We start from the raw sequence: 25113 nt of genomic DNA on the forward strand, positions 1-25113 counted from the left end.
TCGCTGAGAATAATTTCCACACCATCAAAAACCCCTGAAATCTTTAAATGTTGAACAAATGGAGTAACAATTTCAAAGTAGTAACAATCAGCTTCGATACAGTAGGGAGAATGTCTGTAATCAATCAATTCCAGTCTCGTACATTTTGAGGAAGTTAAGTGCAAACAATGAAAGCCACAAAAGTCAGATGGCTTCAAAGATTCCAACTGATGACAATTCGATGTTATTTGTTCATCACTGAGAGCGGTAAATGATAGCGTTAAACTTTTTAGGGAAGTCCAATTGAGTATACAATCTTCTGGTATTATGCCATAGTTGCATTTTAGTTTTATAATTGATGAACTGCTGCAAAGATCCTGTGGCAAGCTATACACATTAAATTAGGGATAAGGCTCAAATACCCCCTACACTATGATCGAAATTCCAAAGACATACCTTAACTAAACTTAGGTCCTATTACCTCCTGAACTTAATTTTTTTGTAATTTTGTACACCTTTTGTCTTACGTGGCACACTCCGTGACTCCACGCAATTGAGGCGCGTGGGAAATATTTGGATGCCACGCAAGCCAACAAGGTGCACAAAATTACAAAAAAAAAATAGGTTCAAGGGGTAATAGGACCTTAGTTTAGTTAAGGTGTCTCCGAGATTTCGGTCATAATTTAGGGGGTACTTGTACATTTTCCCCATTAAATTATAAAATAAGTTGGACTCTAAATTACTATTATATGAAATTTACAAGGATTCTTATTTGGAAACTTTACTTACTCGGTAAGTGAACAAAAATAAAATAAAATAAAAAGAAATGAGAAAGTTTCCTAAATGAGTCATAGCCAAAATATGATTATTAGAAAAGCTTTTGTGATCCATCATACTAACAACTCAAACTGATCATTAGAAAATAATGGCAAAAAGAAAAGCTTGAAATCCTCTCTTTCAACTGCTATGTACAATAAATAATGTCATAGGCCAAAATATATAAAAGCTATCAAATAAATGTAAAGAGATTCATAATAATTGAAAAAAATATTCTGGGAAACAAACGGAATCAATCTAAATAAATTCTACTCAGCACTCAACACCAGCAACCGATTCTAAGGAAACAACTACAGTACTATTAGAAACTCTGGGAAGAGCTAACAAACTTTGTATCACTTCTGAACAATCACTGTTCTCTGCCACTATAACCAGTTTCTCCAGATATTTTGCGTGCTCAAACAAACACTTCATCAGTTCAGTAAGCTCTGTTGCTGTGTCATCCTCTATTAAGGGACTCCACTGTAAAATAACCTTTAAGATTTTCAGATTCCGCAACGAACCTATGATGAATATGTTTACATAGTTGTCTTCCAACTCATCCATGTCTTCACACCAGTAATTTAAGAAAGTGCAGTCCTAAGGATACAGAAGAACCACAAAACAGAATATAACTAAATGAGGGGTAAAAGCTTAACAACATATATCAACAATAGAAAAGCAAGTGAAACACTTGACAGAAATAAATATTGATAGACGAGATCTTTCATTAAGAAGATTCAGTACATTTTTTATGTTGCAGTTGTGAAGTTGTAGGAGGAAAATTTTTATAATGGCAGAGGTCCAATTTTCGTTGGTTGGACCTCTACCATTGTAAAAAATTTCGTTGTAGGAGATCAATGGGCGTGTAATAGCAACACTTTAATGCCAAACAAAACAGGAACTACTTAAGTACTCATTGTAAAAAATAGTCTTGAGTGCAGCACAACTAAATAGAACCTTAGCTATATCAAATACTATTCTCTCTAACTAAATAGAACAGACACATGAAGAAAAAGAACAAAATGAGTGAAGACGAAACAAAAGTATTTCGAAGCATTAAATCAGTTGAAAACATGCATACGTACCACTTTAAGATGTATTGTCAAATTCTCTAGACAAGGAGTTGAACTTAAGAGTCTGACAATGCCAAGGAAGGTATATTTGCTAATCCAAGAATTTATCGTCAATCGTTTGCACTCCATCAACGGTAATGAGACATCTTCTTTTTGCAATATCAACATGGAAATCATCTATACAAGAGATATAAGTAGATTCATCTAAGTGTATTGAGTAACATAATATCAAATTTATAAGGCTTAAAAATATACCAAACTATATATATAATACTACTCCCTCCGACCTCTAGTTTTACTCTCGTGCAATTTAGTGTGTGATTTACCACTTTGCACCTTGCCGGAAGGGCTAAAGGCAGCGGTCGGCTGAGGATTGTTAGGAAAATCGAGCTACCAGAGAAAGGAATATCTGTAAATCATTTTTAACCCCAGTAACAGCAGCAAATGTGATAGGTGTTAAAGGACCTGTTGACGATTTTACCAATTTTAAGTCCCCCGAAGAGGTACCTATTAGCAATTTATACTAAGAAGCCGGAGCTGCCATGTGCAGGAAGTACTGCACAATCCATCCCCACTACTACTGCTATAATCACTATGTCAAGGCACCCGACCGCAGGAAGACCAGCATCCCAAAACTAAAGGACAATCAATATTGGGCTAGACTGTTTACTGGTAACAGATTAGCATCGCGAGGAATGAATTTGGAGTATGTTTCATCTCCGAAGAAATATCAAAGGATTTAGGCCAATATCTTGTTGTACTGTCTTGTAAAAGACTATATCTAAAATCATGAGAAGTAGATTGCAAGGAGTGAAGTATATTAAAGAAATTAGCAAAGAAGAACACAAGCTGACTATATGAGGAAACAGGTGCATATGTTGTTGGGACCTATTCCAGTTTTGGTAATAAACAAAACTTTAATATTACTTAAAGCCACTAAATAGGTCATCTGTATACTAATATAAATAAATAAGAGATGAGCTATATATATTCATGCATGCATAAAAGACATAGTAGAGTAAACTGACCTCGATATACAAGGATGGGATGATTAGCTCATTAGCACAAGCTACGCTTGTCAAGTGATCTTTCACTATGCTTTTGTCAATTACATCATCTAATCCACGGTCATCATACAAGTTGTAAGTAAGATCAGCGTGGATCAAAGACGACAAGTCCCCAAGCCTAATTCCCACACCATCAAAATTCCCTGAAATCCTAAAATGTTGAACATATGGAGCAACAATTTCAAAGTAACACTCATCTCCCATATAGTTAAGAGGATGTGTGTGGTTACTCAATTCAAGTGTCGTACATTTTGGGGAAGTTAAATGCAACCGATGAAAACCACAAAAATAACACAGCTTAAAAGATTCCAGGTGATGACAATTTGATGTTATTTGTTTCATGTGTTCGTCACTGAGAAGCACAAATGTTAGTGTCAAACTCTTTAGGGATGTCCAATTGAGTTTACGATCTTCTGGTATTTTGCAAAACTTGAATTTTAGTTTTACAAGTGATGAACTGCTGCAAAGTTCCTGTGGCAAACTATACAGATCACTATCCAAATAATAGTCAAAGAAATCGTCGCAAGCCCTTAAATCTAGGTCAAGATTCTCCACTTTTTTCTTCAATACAATTTGAAGCCATTTGTTGAGTTTGGAACTATAATTTGACAGAGCAATGTTAGATCTGAAATGTAGAGTGAAGCTTTCAATTTTATAAGAGGTAAGAAGAGGTAATGCATTGTGGATGAAGGAAATAAACCTCTTAGCAGACCAACCAGTCTTCGAGGGGTAACAATTCAGGTCGTGGATACAAGTCCACATGTTTTGCCAACGTTTTGAGAGAATAGTTGTTGTGCAAGCCTCTGTAATTGGGATTTTAGAAAGAATTTCAACGATAAGAGAGTCTGGCAACGCACTGATCCAATCAATTCCAGTTTCTGCCTCAATCTTGACTCTTTTTGCACAATTGAGAGGGGATCGGTCCCGTTCGCCCATCCTCCTTGTCACACTGTTTTTCCCCTTTCAAAATTTTAGAAGCTATTTCAAGCGTCTGAGTTGAAATTTTGTGGGATGTAATAAAAGGTTTAGTCTGAAAATTTCAATGTCTACCTTTTATGGAAATTTTGCGCGATTCTACTTCAATTTGAATTGGGATTTTACAAAGTGGGTTTAATACAATTAGGATTTGTAGAGGCTATTTAATTCTAAATTCTAATTCATGTCTATATATAAGATATTATATTTCCTTAAAAGTATCTTGAAATATTCCACCACAAATTCATGGAATATTCATAAAGAGATCAAACTCTTGAATATTCCGCAAATTCATGAAATATTTATAAATAGATCAAATTTTATTTGGATATAAATAATTTAACCAAATACAAATGCGCAGTTAGTATTTGGATATAAATTATTTAAATACAAGTACTGTATAACTTTTTTTATTATTCCTTTCTTCCTTTACAATGTTATTTTACTATAAAATTTTTGAGTTTTTAAAATTTATTAAAATATAACAATCATTATAGAATTTCCTCTACTTTAATAATTATAATAACTTTAAGATTTTAATTCTCGTTAATAAAAGGAAAAATTGTATGAAATAGCAAACTACTAATTCAAATTAAATGGTATAGCCATAATTTATTTTAATTGTAATTCACAGCTAATATTCCCTTTTTTTGCCATCTGATTCGGTATACAATTAGCCATTTTCGGTATACAATTAGTCATTTTATACATTTCGGTATAAAATGTATACGTGTGTGTTTGTATAAAGCGAGAGAAAAGTGTATATACAAATACAAATATTTTCATCATATACACTTATAATTATACAAATACACATCTTATTATACAAATTATAATGTATATATGAATTTATACAAAACTGAACAATTTGTATAAAATTGGGTGTTTGTAGCGAATTATACAAATCAAAAGCTCCATAGCAAACATAAAAATTTTCTATGGAGCGCAATTATGCAAACTATAGTTATAACAGACAAATATGATTTTTATGTTTGTTATATGTTTTTTTTTACCCTCCCGTAGGAGCTCCCACCCCTTTTGCTCCCTTGGTGACTCGAACTCGCATCCTTCGGATTGGAAGTGAGGGGTGCTTACCATCCGAGCAACTCCCTCTCGTCATGTTTGCTATATATGAAAGTGCTCTAAATAAAATTGTTACATAACTACGAGTGTAGACCAACGTATGTTTTTTGAGTTTTGATTCCCATTAATAAAACAAGGGAATCAAAAGAACTGACAGGTGTGCTTGTTGAATCAAGATCAAGGATATAAAATTTACCTAAAATATAAAGGGAATACAGTGAAGGAATTTGTTATTTTAAAGATCATTTGTTTGGCCAAAAAGGAAAACTTAATTCTTTTCCTTTTTGGTTTCATATTTTTTGTTGGAGAAGGTATAAGGATTTAAGTGATAAGTGTAACATTACTACCACAATTTTCAGATTACGAGATATCAAGTTTGCTATGAAGAATTACCTATTGTTTAGATTAACAATGTTTTATTGTATTAGTTTGATTATTAGATATCTCTTTTTATAGGTAACGAGATAGATATCTCTTCATCTTTAAGTCATATTGTGCATACATCTCATTAAACTATGACACAAACAGGTTGTTATTTAAAGAGTAGAAGAATCATATTGTAAAGTCAACATATATAATCGATTAAAATAGTCTATTGAATAAGCATATATTCACGTTTGCACTTGCAAAAGAGATTGGCTTGGTACATTTTAGAGCACATACATGTTAGTTCATAATCTTAAACCTAAAATAATGGAACACAAATTAGATAGTTCAGTGATGAAAATTCTGTGATGAGTTTTCAGACATGCTATTTGAATGTGGTCACTAACCACATTTTTAATTAGTGATATTTTCTTTATGTATTCTATGTTGGATATTTTGTTATATAAATGTCTTAAATTGAACAGACACATTTGTTCATAAAAGAATATAATTGTTATGAAAAGTCATTTGTTCATGAAAGAGCATGATCTTTATAAAAAAAATCATCTATTCATGAAAGAACATGACTCTTATGAAAAGTCATCTCTTAAGTTCTGTAAAAATAAAGAATCTCTAGAAGTAGTTGCTGGTCCCCAAGTGGCCTACACTCGAGAACCATTGCTGGTCCCCAAGTGAACCTCATCCTGGCTGACTACAAGCGGAAGACTAACTCAAGCATACATAAGCATTAAATTGAAAGAAACGTTTAAAAACAGTTTACTGAATCTCAAAACTAAACTGAATATATTGAGTATGAAACATAAGTTTTAAATAAAACACCTAAAATTAAAAGACTCTCCAAAACAGTCTATCTATGAAGCCTCTACAATATAAAGATGAGTGTCGGGACAAGACCCATGACTGCTTAAAACTATTACTAATAACTCAAAAAACTGGAGTCCTCCACACTACTAAAAAACTGTCGAAAAGCGACGATCAAAATCGACGGACTGCGTCGCTTTTGTAACAACCCGAAAAAAAATTTAAGCTAAGACTTAAACCATCCTTTGTAGTGAGTAAGTCTTTCCGAGGAATTTAAAATTTCTTAAGTGTTAAGGTCACTAGATGTAGCACCTTGAGTTTAAAAAAGAACTAAATTGAAAATAGCAAAATCTGAAATTTTGCAAGTTATGCTTAAGTTATGAGTTTTGGGTCAACTTAAAATGACCATAACTCTCAGTACAAAATGATTTAGGTATTCCATGAGATGGAGAATAAAAGGTCTTTGAATTATCTTTCCAACGCCGCCGAGTTTGCTAAATTTCGAGGTTGGATGAGTGAGATATGCTCTTTTGAAGTCAAGTTGTCTAGTTAAGGAAAGTTGCCCGAAAATAGTAAGGGGTATTTTGGTCTTTTTCTTATCCAATCAGATTTAACTCGTTTTTAGTAAGGTTTTAAGGGTCTAATCCTATTAGGTTCATTTTTATAATCCTAATATACGCCTAGGGTTTTAGTTGAGAATTCAAGAAGAGAAAAGAAGAGAAAAGAGGAGAGGATCAAAGCGTTTGTCGATGTTCTTGAGTTTTGTTGCGGATTTTTCGCCATGGGATTGATCCCTAAGAGGTATGTAAGTTTCCAAAGTGTTGGGTTCATTCACCCATACGCCAAACATGAATTTCATATTCGAATTCGTTCCATAAAGATTGAAAGATTTAAGTTTTTGATAGGTGTACTTGAGGTTTCATTCTAAAACTTGTTTTGTTGGGGTTTTGATGATTTCTTGATATGAAAGTGAGTGTTTTGAGGGTTGTATTGAGTAGATTATTATGTACTTATGTTAAAAAATCGAATCCAAGTGATTCGGGAAGAAATCATTCGAATCTAGGCAAAATAGAGTGAGAAAATCAGCAAAGAAAGTCGTCGGCGTTTTCTGGGTTGGGGACTGGCACCCCACGCCAGCCAGAGCTCCCCAACCACTCCTCTAAAGTTTAGGGGCTGGCTCCCCACGCTACTCAGTACTCCAGGGTCGCCTTCCCCCATCCGTTCTTCGTCGTTTCGTCCATTTGAGTTTTTTTGAAGGGTGTTTTTACTCCCCTTTGATCCTAAACACTCTAAGCTACTTCTAAACACCTAAAAATCATTAATAACATGAATCATAACCTTGAATTCATAATTCAAATTCAAGGTAGAGTTAAGAGTTAAGTCTTGAAAGTTCTTTCGAACATTTTGAGAAAATCCCTTGGAGTCTTTTTGAAAAGTCTTCTACAATTTCTATTAACTTGTTTCAAGACTCAAGCAAGTGAGTATGTGGATGAGGAGAATGTATTCATGAGTCTACTTTATCATCATAAGATCCTTCATATAATGAACCATAACTCTTGAATTCATAATTCAAATTCTAGTGAGAGTTAAGAGTAGAGTTCAAGATAGCCTTTGAGTTCAATTGTGAATCCTTGAGATCAACTATTGATTTGAGCTAAGTTTTTAGGAAGTAAGTATGAGAATGATAAGAGTCGTATACATGAGTTCCATATTGTTATTTAGACCCTCGAGTCGAGTCGTTCATTCCCATAAATTCCGCATGAACTTTAAAAATTGAGCATCTTTGAGAGGAGTAGTATCTTCAAGTTCTAAGTCTTGAGTATCGAGTTCCTTACCCTTTCGAGAGTATATTCCTAATCATGGAACGATTACATGTTACCCATGAAGTGCTTGAGTTGAGTAGTTCATGCCCATAATTCCGCATGAATCCTATAAGTAGAGTAGTATTGAGATGAGAAGTATATTTGAGTCCTTCAGTTGAGTAGTTCATGCCCATAATTCCGCATGAACCCTATGAGCTGAGCATTCTTGAAATAAGTAGTATCATTAAAGTTCTTGAGTTCTGAGTTGTTGAGTCTCGAGTATTGAGTTTTAGTTATGGTTATTGAAAACCTTGAATTGAGTCGTTCACGTCCATAATTCGGCATGAACTTTATTTTGAGAAGTCTTTTACAAATTTTTCTAAAATTGTTTTAAAACTTGAGCACTCGAGTTGAGAAAGAGTAGAGTCGAGTTAATTTTCTTTAAAATGATATATGGGAACTAAGTATTCCCAAGAGTAAATGTTTTCACATTTAAAAGAGAAGGAAACTGAGATTTCTAAAAGAGTTTTGAGCAGTTTGAGTAACATATCTTTTTAGAGAAAGATTTTGAGTAATAATCTCAAACCACAGAAAGAGTTATGCTTTTAAACATATGAGCTGAGTATTTTGGGAGTAGTTTTGAGCACCGATATGGGGACGAGTTTGAGTTTAGATAATTCAAAGTCCCCATAAACCATGTAGCCAACATGCGTAGAAAGGGTCATACTTTTTAGATGATTCATTAATGTTTTTTAGCATAGACTAGTGGATCCACTTAGTTGAGAGGTCTTATACCTTGGAAAAGTGTAGGACAGTTCTGGCAGTGTGGGCGAGATGATGTATCATCACATAGCTCATAATGATGGTTGTCGATTAGATAAATTCCCATATAATTATATTGTGTTTTTATATACACGCTGAGTATTATTATATTTTTCAATACATTGAGTTGATATCTACAGTTTTACAACATTCCATATATATTGCATTTTTTACTATTGCTTTATCCTTGAGTATCATGAGTTGAGTATTTTGAGTTGAGTGTCTTGAGTTGAGTACCTTCGAGTTGAGTATCTTGAGTTGATATGTGTTGCATTGTGTCGAGAACCTTATTGTTGAGTTTCAATGAGTTGAGAACTGTATTGCTGAGTTGAGTATCTTACCCTTGAGTACTTTTGAGTTGAGTAAGTTTGAGTAGTTTTGAGTATCCTTGAGTATTCCTTGAGCTGAGTAAGTTTGTAAAGAGGTAAGTATGTTCCTTTTATCAAGGTCAAGCTTATGTTTATGCTTTAGAATTCCCCTTACATGCTCGTACATTTCATGATGCAGATACAGGTATTCAGGGTCATCAATAAGAGCTTCGTTGATACCACGTGGTGTTCGAGTTAGCTATGGTGAGCCTCCTTTCTTCCGGAGGATTTCATTTACTTTTCAGTTTTGTCAGAATGTCATGGGTCTTGTCCAACTTCCATCTTTGTCAGTTAGAGGCTTCATAGATAGACAGTAGAGTTTCAGAAGTCTGTTCATTTATTTTGTTAAATGTTTTAAAGACTTAAGTTGCCTATTTTGTGGCGAGTTGAATATATTATTTTATTCAAAGTTTTTCTTCTGAGTTAAAGCTTTGTATTTCAGTTTCATGAATTTTATTCAGTTTTTAAGCTTTGTATGCTTGACTTAGTCTTCCGTTTGTAGTCAACCAGGATGAGGGTTCTCTTGGGGACTAGCAATAGTTCTCGAATGTCGGCCACGTCCAAGGTGTAGGCTCGGGTCGGGACAGCTTTTTTGGTCAAATTCGACAGAAAAGCGACGCAATCATGTTCACCGCTTTTTGGCTCTACGCTTTTCAAAAAGCGACAGACTGCGTCGCTTTCTATATTTTTTTTTCTGAAAATATTTTTTTGGATAAGCGACGGACTAAAGGACCCTGTCTGTCGCTTTTCTGGGTTTATTTTTTAAAAAAATGCACAAAAGCAACGAACAAAACCACCCTGTCCATAGCTTTTTTCTGCATTTTTTTAACCAATTTCTGCTGCCCACCTGCAAATTAAATTCAATTCAATTCAAATTTAATCAGCCCAATCAAACAAAATACATTATAAACATCTCACACAAGATATAAAACAACAAACTCAAATCAATCTTCAAAAATATCTAAATCACAATTCAAAAACTTATAGAGTCATTCAAAATTTGTTTCAAAATTAAAAAAAAGTTCATAAACTAAAGCAATAGAAGATAATCAATGAGTGCAATCTATATAATCATTTGCATCCTCATTGTCGTCGTTAGTGCCCTCGGTAGAGGACGATGTAGATGTAGGTCAACGAGCGAGGTTCAACACTTCTTCATTGATTTGTTGAATTGTCGCACTCATGCTTTCTTGTTCAGCTACTCTTTTTTCGCTCAGACTCTTTCAGTACTGCTGTCAATTTTGCTATTTGTGCCGACATAGCAGCAATCTGAACACCGTCAATCATCTCGGCTTGAAGTGACGATCCAACACCTTCTAAGCCTGACAAGAGTTGTCGTACATCATTTCGAGAGCCTCGACCATAGACTCTACCCTTGTGTGTCCCCCTACCACTTTTTCTGTCCAAATTTGAGTGGACAGTTCAGGTGTCATTTGGATCGAACTATCTAGATTTTCATTCACGTACTTGTGATACTCATCCTGTATATTAAAAGTAAAAATTAGCATCACTATATATATATTTACTATTGATATTCATTATTCATATTAATTAAATAACTTACAAAAGTTCGTTCGGCCCTTTCTCCACCCACAAATCCGAATCTCACTCATTTTCTTTCTTCTTCACATGAGTCTTCTTGAAAACCTCCGGTGCAGGGGGAGTACGCCCTATTTTTTTTCCTATAAATAAAAAATAAAATTTATATTATAACGATATTAATCAAGTAGTTATTTATTTAAAAGTTTGAATTAGAACTTACCATCTTTCTTGTAATTGTTCCAACGCTCTTTGCACCTCCATTGTTCAATAAGCCACCCTTAAAACTATCTCTAACCTTTTTGACTTGTTCGGACATCGCCTTGAACTTATCTGTGTTGCAATATTGGCGCAATTCATAAAAAAATATGAGGCAACATCCAACTCGGACACTGATTAGTATCCCGGGCTTTCTTTAGCCAGCTAGACAGTCTTGCGGATGCCCTCCTCTCAAATGTGGTCGCAATGACCATATTAAACCTCGGTTCTAGAGTACACATAGTCTGAAAAAAATTAATATTATTAGATGCAGGTCGAATGACATCAGTACATTGAATGTACGAGTATGCAATATAATTGAATAATAAAGAACTGAATGAAATGACTGCAATTTATAAAACATAAAATCAACTAAATATAAAGGATTAAAGGAATAAAATCATTTAAAACCTTACAAAACACCAACTCACCTCCGAAACTCAACATAATAAGTGATATAATAAAAATACGCTTTTAACTCTATTTAAGAGATTCTCCGATAACTATCACTATGAGCTACGTGATGATATAGCGTCTCGCCCACGCTGCCAGAACTGCCCTATACCTTGGCGGGGTATAGAACACCTCAACTAAGTGGATCCACTAAGCTCTGCCCGGAGGCACTTAGGATTCATCTAAAAAGTATGATCTTATACCCATGTTGGCATACATGGTTTATGAGTAATGTGAGTTGTCTGAACTCATCCTCATATCGGTGCTCAATACTACTCCCAATAATATATACTTATGCTCAATGTTTAAGAACGTACTCTTCCTCTGGTTTGAGATAATTGTTCAAACTATCCTCTTAAAAAAGGTAACTGCTCTGAAATATCTCTGAACTCATTAACTCATTTAGAAATCAAAGTCTCTCTTTTCTGAATGTAAAAACTGATACCTTTGGGAATACTTAGTTCCCTTATACTCTTTCTCAATCCATATTTGAAAATTCTTTCTAGAAGATATATCAAAATCATATTGTGATATGTTCATTCATGATTTGGGAAGTCATACTGCATAAACATTTATGGCATATCTAGATACCACACTTCTTAAACATTGATGACACACTCGACTGTCATACTAATCATGTTTTAAAAACTCTTTCTCAAAACTTATATTTACTTCCTCAAAAACTCGGTTTAAAACTAAAGTGTTGGCTTTAAAAAGCTTCTCAAGATTTATAACTCAAAATAGGTTTCATGCTGAATTATAGACATGAACAAATCAACTCAAAGATATCAATAACAATATAGAAACTCAATACTCAGAACTCAAGGATACTTCTCAGCTCAAGAATACTCAATTCATAGGGTTTATGTTGAAATATAGACATGAACAAATCTACTCAAGAATCTTAATGCATAACATATAACAATTCAATAACTAGAATAGAATTTCAAAATGAATCATGAACTCAAGAACTCAAAATCAACACATCTCAAGAATACTCAAATTAAATCTAGGAATAGAAACCTAGATTACTCTTTTACTTATTTGAAAGTAGATGTAGGGCGTGAAGATGAACTAGTCCAACACTATGATAGTCTTACATACCTGAAAGAACAAGGTTCTTGAAGAATCTTGAAAAAAAAACTTGAATAGAAGCCTTGAAACCTTAGCTCAAAGGAAAACAATCAAGAAAACATTTCTTGAGATTCTTAAATAACTAGTTTCTTAAAATATATGGCCAAGAATTCGTTTAGGATTTTCTTTGAGGTAAAAAGAGAAAAATCACCATTTTTAATGCTTTTCCGTCGGTAATTCGTCACTGAGATGTATCATGTTACTAAAATGGTCATAACTTTTTACTCAAAACTTGGATTGATGCGAAATTGGAGACGTTGGAAAGAAGATTCAAATACCTTTAATTTGATAGGTTATGTACCATGTAACTCTTTATATTCTAAGAGATATGGTCATTTGAAGTTGACTCAAATAGAATCTTACATCAAAACTTCATCGGTAATGAAACTTTCAACTCAACTTTGTGCTAGGAGATTCTAGTGACCTTAATTCATATCCAAATTTATTCCCACACTAAAGAATCAATCTTTACACATATGAAAAATTTAAGAATCACCCGATACGATCTTACATGTAAATAAAGAATAGTTCGGGTGCTAGCTTAGTAATTTTCGGGGTGTAGGCAATATTTTTTTAGCGTATCTTTCTTACTATTGTAATTGAATTTGGTAAAGTTGATTGGAGTGAGGACTTTGTTGCGGCATTGGGTAAGGAGTAAAGGAAATTAAGGTTTATTCATTTCATTGTCTCAGTCTTTTTTTGTGCAAAGAGGTTGCAAAAACTGTCATTATTTAATTATTTTCCCTGTGATTTGAATTGATAAGCTTGAGCCTTGAAATATAATGCAACTTAGACTTTCTTCTTTTTTATAATTTTGACTGTTTTTATGTTGTCCCATCACAGAAAATGTCTTACTTATTTTGGATTCGTTGGCAATATGTCTACACTGGTTCAAATCCAGCTCGGCCCAATAATTCGCCAATCCGCCATGAGATGATATAACTCCCTTTGTACTTCAGAAATACCCGATCCGGAGATAAAAAAGAATCAAATTTTCTGCTAGATCCCGTATTCATTTTTTAGTTACTGAAAACAAAACATTAGTATGTTTTTAGATTGTACAGTCTCATTGAGTATTAGGAACATGATCAATCATTAGGTTACTATGGAGAATGAACTACAAAAAATGTGTGCTACTTATTTTAGGTTTTTGCTGCCTTAGTGGCCGCTGTTGTTTGCGAGGTCCTGATCATTTACATGGGCTCACTTTTCATTTCATTTGTGGAAATTTTATGATCTATAAATCGTCCCTAACGAGCGATCGGCTCATGTTTGAGCACGATGAATCACTTTGTGCCGACCTTTACAAGTAAGTTAATATGCTTCTTTCTGTAAGATTACTTGAAGTAACTCTTGACTTTAACCAAATGAGATAAGTTGATTTTAGTAAATATTTGCTTCCATTTAGATTTGATATTTCATTTTATTATGGCAGTTCATAATTATGAAAGGTTACTATTTCAAATGCTCTGGATAATATTGTTATAATTGATGAGATGGTGTCATTTTGATTTATGCGATTTTTTCCCTTTGTTGTGTGAATCTCAATGTCCATTTGGATATGAGAACTAAACAAATGAGCATGTTTTTGTTAGTACTGGACCATGTTTCACAGTTAATACTCTGGAATTTGGTAAAAAACTGTTGAAAAAAAATTATATTCTCAAGTTGTTTTTTCATTCCAAATTTTAAGGAAGAGAATCAATCAAAACATGAATTGTCAATTCTGTGATTTTTGGTAAGACTGATAATTAAAATATTTAAGAACTCTTTAATAAGGGTATCTTCTCTTATAATTTAAGAAATTCTTATCTACACTAGACTTTCTTCTATAATTTTATTTTAGGGAAAAAAGTTTGAAATATATCCAAACTTTGATTGAAATTGTTGTAACAATCCCAAACTTTGAGCAGGACCGATTACCCCCTGCACTATTTAAATACACTATTAAATAGTGCAAGGGTAATATGCTTTGCCCAAAGTTTGGGATTGTTATAACAATTTTGATCAAAATTCAAATATATTTAAAATTCTTTTCCCTTTATTTTACCTTGCACGTAACAAAGTTATTATAATCAGAAATCTTGGGAACATAAGTCATATGTTTGAGAAAGTGAATAAGGCAAGAATGTAACAAGCCAAATGAATATCAATTACTTTGTTGTATTTTCTTCATGAGCCGAACAACTCTCAAGTTCAAATTTATAATCCAGAGTTAATGAATCCGAAGCTAAAGTTAAACATTTTGACGTCAAATTTTTAAACAAGTGACAATTAGTATAAAACAAAGGACGATGATAAAAGTCAGTATTCTACAATTATATCTTCTCCTTACTAGATGTGGCTTTTGAAATAATTATGTCAAAGTTAGAAAACAACTTGCCGCCAAAATGCATTAGAAAAATAATTAAATTTTGTGAATGGAGATCTCAAAAACCCAAAAACTAACTCTTTTGGGGGATTTAAAAATATTTGAAAATCGAATTTCATGGCCTAATAGATATATTTAAGGATAAATATTTAAGAGTGATCCAAAATCCAAGTCAAATGGATATTGAAAGAAAAAATTTAAATGGTACATCCAAAATCTAAGTCAAACATATATTTAAAGAAAAAATGTAAACGTCTTATTCAAAATCAAAGTCAAACAGATATTTAAAGAAAAAAATTAAATGTTTGATTTAAAATGTATGATTAAATGGTAGCTTAATCTGCCAAATTTGGGAACCTAATTATAGACAACACATATTCCAAAAAAGACCAACCATTCCTGTAAAGAGTTGTATTTCCTACCCTATATATATTCCAAGAAAAAACTATATACTTATTATTACAATATTTGTTTTTGCTTCAAAGTACAAACTAATGGCTACTACTAGTACTCTTGAAGAATCTTTCAAAGAAAACCCTCAGAGCCTTCAACACATTCTTCCTATAGATTTTCATTCAATCCAAGAAGTTCCAAACTCTCATTTATGGCCTGATATCAATAATTCCCCAATTAGTCATGATGAAAAAAATCCTAATGTCCCAATGATTGATCTTTTAGCCCCTAATGTTGTGGAACTTATAGGTCATGCATGCAAAACATGGGGGATATTTCAAGTTGTTAATCATGGAGTTTCTTTAGAACTTTTTGATGAAGTTGAATCTCAGGCAAGACGGCTTTTTGCCTTGCCAGCAGAACAGAAGGTGAAGGTCGTGAGATCGACTAGTGGCGCCACCGGCTATGGCACAGCTCGAATTACGCCATTTTTCTCAAAGTTCATGTGGCATGAAGGGTTCACCATTATGGATTCACCACTTGATCATGCTAAGAAACTTTGGCCACATGACTATCAAAAAATTTGGTAAGTACATGGATTGATTTTATGTGAATGTGTATACAAACATCATGTTTAAGTTTATACACATTAACGATACAAAAAATATATTTATATAATCAAGTTATTTAGTAAATAATTCTAATCAACAATTATATTTTTCTCATCATAAACATAAATTTAATTACATAGATAATTTGAGACGATATTACTTTCAGAAATCGCGATAAATAATTTGAGTCACTGAAAGTTATATTATGATTCTTTATTTGTTTTGGTCTTTGTAGTGAAGTGATGGAAAATTATCAAAAGAAGATGAAAGCTCTATCCTTCCAACTCTGGCTGCTTATCCTCAATTACTTACAACCATCTCAAGAGCATTCAATTAAGTCATTTGAATCTACAGGAGCTTTACAATTGAATTCATATCCATGTTGCCCCAACCCTAACCATGCATTAGGGTTAGCTCCTCACACAGATTCATTATTCCTAACAATACTCCATCAAACAAATAACACAAAGGGTCTTCAAATCTTGAAAAAAAACCAAGTATGGACTTCAATTGCTCCAGTTTCCAACGATGCCCTCATTGTTAACGTAGGTGATCTTCTTCATATACTCTCGAATGGAGAATTTCCATCGGTTTATCATCGAGTTCTCGTGGATCAAACTAAGCACAGAGTCTCTTTGGCTTATTTTTTTGGACCTCAAGTTGATTCTATGATTGTTCCATTAGTTTCTTCTGAGGATAATGTTGGTGCTATACCAAAATATAGAAATGTGAAGGTGAAAGAGTATCTTGATCTCAAGGCTAAACATCTTGAGAAGGTGTTCTCTATGATTAGATTTTAATTATGTCATAGTATTTTAGTACGTAGTTCAATTGATTGACTACGTAAACTTTTATTTTATCGATAAGGATTTGATTCCCCATCTTGTAGTCTGCTCACCATTTCCCCTTCCCATACCCCAATTTAATAAATAAAATATGATGTTTTTTCTAGTATCCACTATTTTGAGTAATGTGATCTTTGGCGTAATTCATATTTACCATGAAAGTTGTTGGTAGTTTCTAACCAGTTAATTTGTTGAATTTTATAGTTTATATACACTGTTAAAGCGTGTAATCATCTCAGTTAAAACTTGAAGTTCGAAAGAATAATGTTTTTATTTAGTCAATTGTATTTTCAATATGTTCCTCACATACGAATTTATCTTTTTTATGAGTTAAATACATGATCTTTTTTGTAATACTATTAAAGCATGGCAATGAAATTTGAATCCAAACTTCTTATTTACACTTACACTATAATAACATACATGATCATCTCATCTAAAAAAAAATAATAAGCTATTAATAAATTGAATAGTAACATATTCATATATATATGCTATACCAACTAATTTGAGATTATAATTTATAGTTTAGCCTTGTGAATAACATTACATTAAATCTGATAATTTCCTAAAATTTGTTATTTTTTTTAGAAATATTTATGTCGATAAAAATATAAAGAGCCTACCTTTGTTATAAGAAAAATTGGGTCCAAATGAAGGGAATTATGCTCCTATTTTGGAGATTGCTTTAGTTTTTTTTCCTTTAGAAAAGTATCTTTCTGAGGCATAATTTAGTTCATACAAAACTTATGCCCATAGAACCCACAAAGTTTAGTTTAAAGCTCACAAAATTATACTTTAAGGGGCATAGCTTATTCCTAGAGAAATTTTACTGGACAAAGTAAAAGTTCTCTAAATTTATGTCTTGCGAAATTAGGTCGTAATTAAAAATACTTTATCTCGCAGTATTTCATAAAATGAGAAGCAAAAATAAAAATTAAAGATCACTAATTTGAAAAGTTTCTTCTCATCATATTAAAGGAGCGCATGTAGCTCTGTATGAGACTCGTACTGCAGAGCAAGCGGAAGAAAGCATAAGGTCGCGCATTAGCACTCCTACAAGAAAAGGGATGCACTAAGGGGAAACGGCTTTTGCGCACCCTTGCTTCTTGCCGCTTATTTCAAACTCAAGGAAAGTCTTGGTCGATATGAGAGAAACTTAACTCTTTCCTCTTTTGGTTTCATAATTTTTGTTGTAGAAGAATAAGGATTTAAATAATATGCACTATAACAATAACAACAAGTATAACATACCCACAAGTGGGGTCTAGAGAAAGTGGGGTCTAGAGAGGATAGAGTGTACGCAGAACTTACTACTACCTCGTGGAGGAAAAGATATCAAGTTGGCTACGAAGAATTACATATTGTTGCATATCAACTTAATATGGTTAGTGAGAGGATAGAGTGTATGCAAAACTTACTACTACCTCGTGGAGGCAAAGAATCGTTTGGTGTGCATATGAATCTTATTATGAAGAGCAGCCACATTCAATCAAGGATAGTTACAGTGACAACTGAATAAATCAAAATTAAGTTGTTGGAAGATCCTTACAGTGAGCATTTTGTTTTTGTATCAGCAATAATCCACCATTGTCATGGACAGCAGAAAACTCAGAAAAATCCCTGACAATGGTATGTAGGAGGTTAATTCATCTATACAATAAGTCTGCTTTATATGTCACTCAAGACACCTTTTAGAAGATCCAATCCTTCAGCTGATATGCTCCTCTTCCTCTGTGTTCTTGGTATTTCAATTCGCGGGGGTGGATCATGAGAGAAGCAGACCACAAGCACCGTCAGATTATCACAAGTATTACGCTTTAGTGCCTCCCTGACAAGTTCCTTCGAGCATCTCTCGGGATCATTATGCAGCATGAGCTCCTTCCTCACGATAGTTACCGCGTACTGGCTACTCATGACATCCCATAAGCCATCACACCCCATTATCAAGAACTCATCCTCTTCGGACAGGACCAACTCTTCCAACTCTGGTTCCGAGCTTAAGGGGCCCTTTGAACCTTTAGGACCCTTTATGTGCCAGTCACCAAGAGCTCGTGCAACCGAGAGTTGGCCATTAAGGTAGCCATCATATATGACTCCCCCTAGTTTCTCAATTCTTAATTTTTCAGAAGTAGTGTTTGGTTTGTGGTCTTTTGATAATTCAATCGCTCTTCCACGTTTTCCTAGGACAGCTCGAGAGTCCCCAGCATTAGCAATAAGCATGGTCCTGTGAATCGCCACAACATAAACAAAGGAATGAAAATAAGTTACCTACACAACAAATGAAAAAGGATAAGGGGGATAAATAAACAATTCATTGATGCATAACTGAGTTATGTAAGTTCCTATCTGGCGTTGTAAATAGATATTAGAATTAAATAGTAGATTTCAAGAATGAAAGTTATGAGGCTAAAGCCAGTAAGAAAATCTCTCATACCAAACGGACCAAAGACATTAATAGGCAGTAACGAAATCCAATTGGTTAGACCAAGGCTTAAAGTTAAGTTCTACAGAGTGGTGGTTAGACCAACATTGTTGTATGCGTCAGAGTACTGGCTAGTTAAGTACTCCCATGTTCAGAAGATAAAGGTAGCGGATATGAGGATGCTCGAATAGATGTGTAGGCATATTAGAAGAGATATGATAAGGAACAAAGTTATACAGGGAAAGGTGGGAGTGCCTCCGTAACGGACAAGATAAGGGAAGCGAGGTTGAAATGAATGTGGAGAGGAGATGCGCGGATGCACCAATAAGGAGGTGTGAAATGTTGGTTGTAGCTTGAGTTAGGAGAGTAGAGGTAGGCCGAAAAAGAATTGGGGGAGGTGATTAGACAAGACTGACACAATTTCAACTTACTGCGGACATGACCCTAGATAGAAAGGCTTGGAGAATAAAAATTAGGATGGAAGGTTAATAGGTTGCCGAGTATTGTCGCACTTCTTTTGGGAGAGGTAGGGGGCTAGCCTCCTCCTCTCCTCTTCTCCTTATTAGCAGTATTATTTAGTAGTCGCGTAGTTTCTTACTTTTTAAAGTACATTACTATCTGTTGCTTTGTTTTTCTTTGTATCTTGCTGTTTTTGTTGTCATATTTTTCTTACAATCCTGCTTTGAAAACATTTTAATTGAGCCGAAGGTCTATCGAAAACCTCTTTACCCCACTAAGGTAGTAGTAAGGTCTGCATACATCTTACCCTCCACAGACCCCACTTGTAGGATTCTATGGGTATGTTGTTGTTGTAATGATTGGTTAGATTAACAACGTTTTGTTGTCCTATTCACACTAGGAAAATATATCCATCCAAAATCATAAAAAGAAGCCAGGAAGAGTAGAATCTTGAATCTTTTAGAACTAGGTTATCCATAGGAAAGTGGATTAAGATATACCCATTTGTTTTGAAGATGTCTAAAACTTTGCATGGCTACAAAGATAGGATAGCAAATTCTTCAAACAAGCAGTAGAAATGCCGACTTGTGATCATCATTGACTCTTCCATTTTTTTCCCCAAGTTTGCTTATTTAATGATCGAAATTCCCCAATTTGATGAGCTTTGTGTTTTAAGTTCCAACAGTGTTTCTCCCTTCTGTACTAAAGCACTCCTGGTATCTGAGCTAAACATCGCACATATGTTTCTTTTCTGATCATCGAGAAATCCCCAAGTGCCAATAGCACACAGTTCGAACACTCAATGAATCATGAACCCGCCCCTCTACCCTTCTCCACTTTTTTCATAACAAGGGAAACCCACAGCCCTACCCTTTGGGTGGGCGCAGGGTAAAACCTCCGCTCCTATGCAATAGCTCGCAAACTACACAAGAGAGGTAACCCTTCTCCACTTAAATACTAGGCTTTTTGCTGTGAAAGGGTTCGAACCCATGACATATGACTAATCCATACATCAAGTGTTTTGCTCTCATCAATAGATCAAGACCCTGCGAACTTAAGCATTGACATATTTAGGAGATCCAAATTTTGTATAAAAAAATATTGGGACAGACACGGCATGAATGCATCTAGCTCCTACGAGAGATGAAAATTTTAGAAATATATGAATGTGCCACACAAAAGAAGGTCATTCACTTACCGTCCTAAAATAAGCGCAGTCAGAGCAGTTGTTCCAGAGGTATTATCAAGTGATTGGGTATCAGCCAGTGCATTATCAGCTTTAACAAAAGCATTCCTGATAGCTCTTTTGACCATCGATGGAAAATGCATATCCTCTACAATAAAGCTTAGGAGATTCTTTTGAGTGAATGATGCAGCATCAATGCCACCATGACCATCAAACACCTGAAAGTACACATATAAAAATTTATCAAGCACCTTAAATAAACCAAAAAGGTTGACAAGTACCAGGAACTTAAAATTCTTCAAGTGGGTATCTTTCAGCTGATAACACAACTAGTGAAATCTTGATAATAGTTGCATATCACATAAAAAAACAAGAGTGTTACTCATGATATCATGCTCGCGATAATGAATTTCAAAATTATTTATGCTTGGATCTGGCACAAGATGCAGAAACAGTCAAGTGGAAGTGGCATCACATTTTACTTTGTTACTAAGTGATATTGCAGTTTACTAGTAACAGGTGCTAGGGGCCATATTAAAGAAAAAGGGTATTTTCACATTTTGTATGAAGAATTTCCAAAACCTTATACGTGACACTTTAGTCTTTTCACAGTAACTACAGTTTGGAATAAACTGAAAGTTACTGACCCCATAAAATGCCCCAGGAGAAAGAAGCCCCTTTGATGAGCCAATGTGTTTGCAAAGATCATTGATACAGATATGCTCATCTTCCATGTTTGGTTTTGGCCCAATCTCAGAATAGCTTCCTGAGCGAAAGATGGGAACATATCCAGAATCGTCACTTGATGATGATTTAAGAGGAAGAATTTGTGTAGGCGACTCCTAGATATTTCATAAAGCAAAGAAAAACTTCAATTAGGAAACTGCATAAACACATATAAGAAGCTTCTCCTGTTAAACAATCTACAAAGACTACAAGATTGCAGAACTTGCAGTGTAAGAAAAAGAAGGAATATGTTTAAAACAAACAAATCACAATTTAGCAACAACTTATAATTCTTGCTTAAAAAGAGCATAAAAATATTAAAGGTGGACAGTAGCAAGAAGTTACAGACTTTCTTTATTAGCTTACTGCAGCAATCAAGCTATTCAATCTCAAGACAAAGAAAATTTTATATAATTGAGATCTTGTTTTGACAGCTTATAGTCTTTTAGTCTTGCCAAAGCAGTGTTATCAAAGGCGAAAAGCACAAAAAAGCTCTAAGGTCCGTTGGGGCTTTCAGCGCAAAGCGCAAATGAAGTGTGGGCTTTAATTTAAAAAAGCACAAAGGAACAAAAAGTTCAAAATATATGTTTAGTCCAAGACTAATAATTATAAACATGTATGACAAATATATGACCAAAGAAATTAAATAAACATTATGATAAAGTGAAATATCAATTGTTTAGTGTCACTTCTTCAGAAGAGGCTCATTAGCAAAGGAAAAGCCTGTCTTAGAACCTTAATGATGACACTAGAGCGCACATAAAGCAAGGCTAAGCGCTGAACAAGTTTTGACCCTCGCTTCAGGGCTTAAGCGTGCATTTGACAACACTGTGCCAGAGACTGGAGACTTATATGCTAGTAAAAGGTGTAGAGAACTTCTAGTGCTAGCTTGGTATAAAAGAGGCTTAAATGGAGCAACATGTGCATCAAGAACACACATATCCGACCCCAACTTGCTTGGGATCGAAGTTTGTAGTTGTATGTTACAATCTTACAGATAAAACTTTTTTTTTACCTTCTTCATACTATTAAGAAACTAAAATATCAGTTTCTCGGAGGAGTCGGATTTGAACCTAGACCTTGCTCTTACCAAGTAATTAGGTGTACTAATAATGGTAGAGAAACCACTGCATATACCATACGTATTTTTCTTCTTTTTTTTTCTTTTCAAGTAGCCCCTTTTATGTCCTACATTAGTCCTAGGATTCACCAAAGACAATCATAACTAACCCTGTCATCTTGCTCTAGCTTCTAATTTAGGACATAAGATGTATAAAGCAAATAAGGATTTTTTTCCAATAGACACTTGGATTAGCATACACCTAAATGCATTTGATTCACACTTTATAAAAGCAAGCAAAAACTAAACGAATTAAGAGGCGAATCTAGGATGGGTTCTGCAGGCTCAACTGAACTCATGCTTTCAGATATATTTATAAAAAGAATAAGATCACACTCACTCTCATCCTGATTTGGCAAAATGGGGTTCACTCACCAATGGCGAAGCACCTGCCAACGTTGCTTGGCTGATACAATGCCGCATCCCTGTAGTGTTTCTTGGTGGCTTCCCTATATTTGACTGGCTCGACTGATCCAACTCCTCTTGATTTTCTTCTATGTCTGATAAATCTTCCTTACAGAATCCATTTTCCATTTCCCCATTACAGGGTAACATATTTGTCTCTGGTACCATCATTTCTTTCTACCACCAATTCACTCCATGGAAAATACAATAAATGGCTGGCACTCCTTATTGTTTCTTGGTCTTTGAGGCATTACTACAAACACATGGACGACAGCTGTAAAACTGTTCCAAGAAGTGACATTTTATCTAATTTTATAAATACCCAATGTCACAAACAGAAGATTCCAATTTTATAAGAAAATTCAGAGAAAGATGAGATCTTGATTAATTAAGGATAACAGTTGAACTGCAGAGAATGATTAAGAAAATAAGAGGATAATTGGGAATGTGTAGTTGTAGAAGTAGGAAAAATTAAGGTAGTTAGTTCATTTAATTAACATGTAGAAATAGAGGGGAGTGGCGTATTAGTAGGTGGAGAGTTTGAGTTCCTTACACGTGGGACACAAACTGGATGGTAGGTATTTTAGTTGTCCCTTGTATTTGGTTACATTTCCAATCTTCTTAAAATATTGTTGTACTCGTGTTCGATTCTTTAAATAGATATTTTTTTCATAATCAATTTATATACTCTATGTCTTATTTTAGATGAGTTGGTTTTACTTAACATGGAGTTTAAGATAGAAAAAAAATATTTTTAAAATTTGTCATGTAAAATAAGTGAGTTTTTGGTTAAAACATCCCTCTAATATACTCTAAATTTAAACAACATCATTTTACAATCAGAAATATTTTTAAAATAAGTGAGTTTTTGGCTAAAACCATCCCTCTAATATACTTTAAATTTAAACAACATCCTAGCTCATTCAATTTAGTTAGGATTGTCTATTACTACTATAAACTAAGAGAAGAATGGGAGCAAACAAAATGGGGAATTTGTGGATTGATCAACCGTTAGTTTTTTGAAAAAAACTAATGAAGGATGATCTTGTCATTTTTAAGGTAATTGAGGGATATTTTTTCATTGTGATTGTACAAGGATGTGGTTTAAATATGGAGTGTAGTTGAGGGATGTTCTTGGCCAAAATTTCTAAAATAAGTGATAAATGTTTGTGTGCCTATAAATCATTTATCAAGGATAAAATAAATATTTAAAAATTAAATTATTACTTAATATATAAATGTGTCATTTGGGACTGACTAAAAAGAAAAATAAGGAATTGTATAAATTGGCGGGGAGTATTACTACACTACTATATAGTATATACAGTAAGAGGCTAGGGAAGTCGATGTTGATCGACATGTCTCCTTCAATATAAAAAATTTCTTAATGTTTTTTTAATATTATGATTAAATAATATTATACTTGGCTGTTTAATAATTATACTTTCTTAATATGGGACATAAATGCCCTTCTACGTTTTGTTTTCTCAGCGGAAAAATTTGCCCAATTTTCCATGCATGTGGGCCATTCTATTTTTTCCTTTTTCCAACTCTATCTTTTTGGGAGAAATTAAGCATATACCCTATAAGCAAACTAGTTACCGACATATATCTAGGGGTGGCATGGTATGGTATGGTATGGTATGGTATGATATGGTATGGTATGGTCTTTGAAAGTTTTGATACCGTAATTTTGGTATTCGATTTTTAAAACATTATTCTATTACCATATTAATTTAATTCGGTATGGTTCGGTATTTTGAAGTTTGGTTTCGGTAATCTACGGTATGATAAATCAGTAATCATAGTTTGTTCAACTTCGACTAATATTCACTCGTATAATAGATATTTATGACTTCACAACTAAAAAATGTCTTAATTGTATCATACTAACACATTACGCATGTAGAAATATACATTCAAAATAAAGTACAAACAAATCATTTGTTAATCAATTACATTTCAATCAAAATTGTAACGACCGGGTTCCGTCGTTATAGAAAAGCCAACGG

At 33.9% G+C, this 25113-nt stretch overlaps 3 protein-coding genes across 4 annotated transcripts; 1 reads left to right on the forward strand and 2 right to left on the reverse strand.

The window, feature by feature from the left end:
• Nucleotides 1-948: 948 nt before the first annotated feature.
• LOC102586481 (putative F-box/LRR-repeat protein At5g02930) lies at nucleotides 949-3964 on the reverse strand. The gene is made up of 3 exons (XM_006366598.2): nucleotides 2900-3964; nucleotides 1884-2048; nucleotides 949-1395 (listed from the first exon to the last, which is right to left on the reverse strand). The coding sequence occupies exons 1-3, from the start codon at nucleotides 3872-3874 to the stop codon at nucleotides 1069-1071; spliced, it is 1467 nt and encodes a 488-aa protein (XP_006366660.1). The 5' UTR covers nucleotides 3875-3964; the 3' UTR covers nucleotides 949-1068.
• Nucleotides 3965-15425: 11461 nt separating this feature from the next.
• On the forward strand, nucleotides 15426-16735 carry LOC102586814 (gibberellin 3-beta-dioxygenase 1-like). The gene is made up of 2 exons (XM_006366599.1): nucleotides 15426-15910; nucleotides 16171-16735. The coding sequence occupies exons 1-2, from the start codon at nucleotides 15426-15428 to the stop codon at nucleotides 16733-16735; spliced, it is 1050 nt and encodes a 349-aa protein (XP_006366661.1).
• A 1487-nt stretch (nucleotides 16736-18222) lies between these two features.
• On the reverse strand, nucleotides 18223-23692 carry LOC102583954 (probable protein phosphatase 2C 47). Of its 2 annotated transcripts, XM_006366590.2 has the most exons (4): nucleotides 23072-23692; nucleotides 21498-21692; nucleotides 20863-21068; nucleotides 18223-19007 (listed from the first exon to the last, which is right to left on the reverse strand). In XM_006366590.2, the coding sequence occupies exons 1-4, from the start codon at nucleotides 23270-23272 to the stop codon at nucleotides 18452-18454; spliced, it is 1158 nt and encodes a 385-aa protein (XP_006366652.1). In that variant the 5' UTR covers nucleotides 23273-23692; the 3' UTR covers nucleotides 18223-18451. The 2 variants fall into 2 exon arrangements, with proteins under 2 accessions (XP_006366652.1, XP_006366654.1); XM_006366592.2 differs by lacking the exon at nucleotides 21498-21692.
• Nucleotides 23693-25113: the final 1421 nt, after the last annotated feature.

The sequence above is a fragment of the Solanum tuberosum genome, unplaced genomic scaffold (assembly GCF_000226075.1).
Source record: "Solanum tuberosum cultivar DM 1-3 516 R44 unplaced genomic scaffold, SolTub_3.0 scf00642, whole genome shotgun sequence".
In the NCBI taxonomy this organism is placed as follows: Eukaryota; Viridiplantae; Streptophyta; class Magnoliopsida; order Solanales; family Solanaceae; genus Solanum; species Solanum tuberosum.

Bases quoted from the DNA above. Each gene is read 5' to 3' on its own strand.
- LOC102586481 (XM_006366598.2), bottom strand. From the start codon at position 3,874: ATGGGCGAACGGGACCGATCCCCTCTCAATTGTGCAAAAAGAGTCAAG. The intron at 2,049-2,899 runs GTCAGTTTACTC...TCTCTTGTATAG, and splicing joins TCCCATCCTTGTATATCGAG to ATGATTTCCATGTTGATATT. The intron at 1,396-1,883 runs GTACGTATGCAT...CTGTATCCTTAG, and splicing joins TGACAATACATCTTAAAGTG to GACTGCACTTTCTTAAATTA.
- LOC102586814 (XM_006366599.1), top strand. From the start codon at position 15,426: ATGGCTACTACTAGTACTCTTGAAGAATCTTTCAAAGAAAACCCTCAG. The intron at 15,911-16,170 runs GTAAGTACATGG...TGGTCTTTGTAG, and splicing joins CATGACTATCAAAAAATTTG to TGAAGTGATGGAAAATTATC.
- LOC102583954 (XM_006366590.2), bottom strand. From the start codon at position 23,272: ATGATGGTACCAGAGACAAATATGTTACCCTGTAATGGGGAAATGGAA. The intron at 21,693-23,071 runs GTGAGTGAACCC...TGAAATATCTAG, and splicing joins TGGCAGGTGCTTCGCCATTG to GAGTCGCCTACACAAATTCT. The intron at 21,069-21,497 runs GTCAGTAACTTT...GTGTACTTTCAG, and splicing joins CTCCTGGGGCATTTTATGGG to GTGTTTGATGGTCATGGTGG.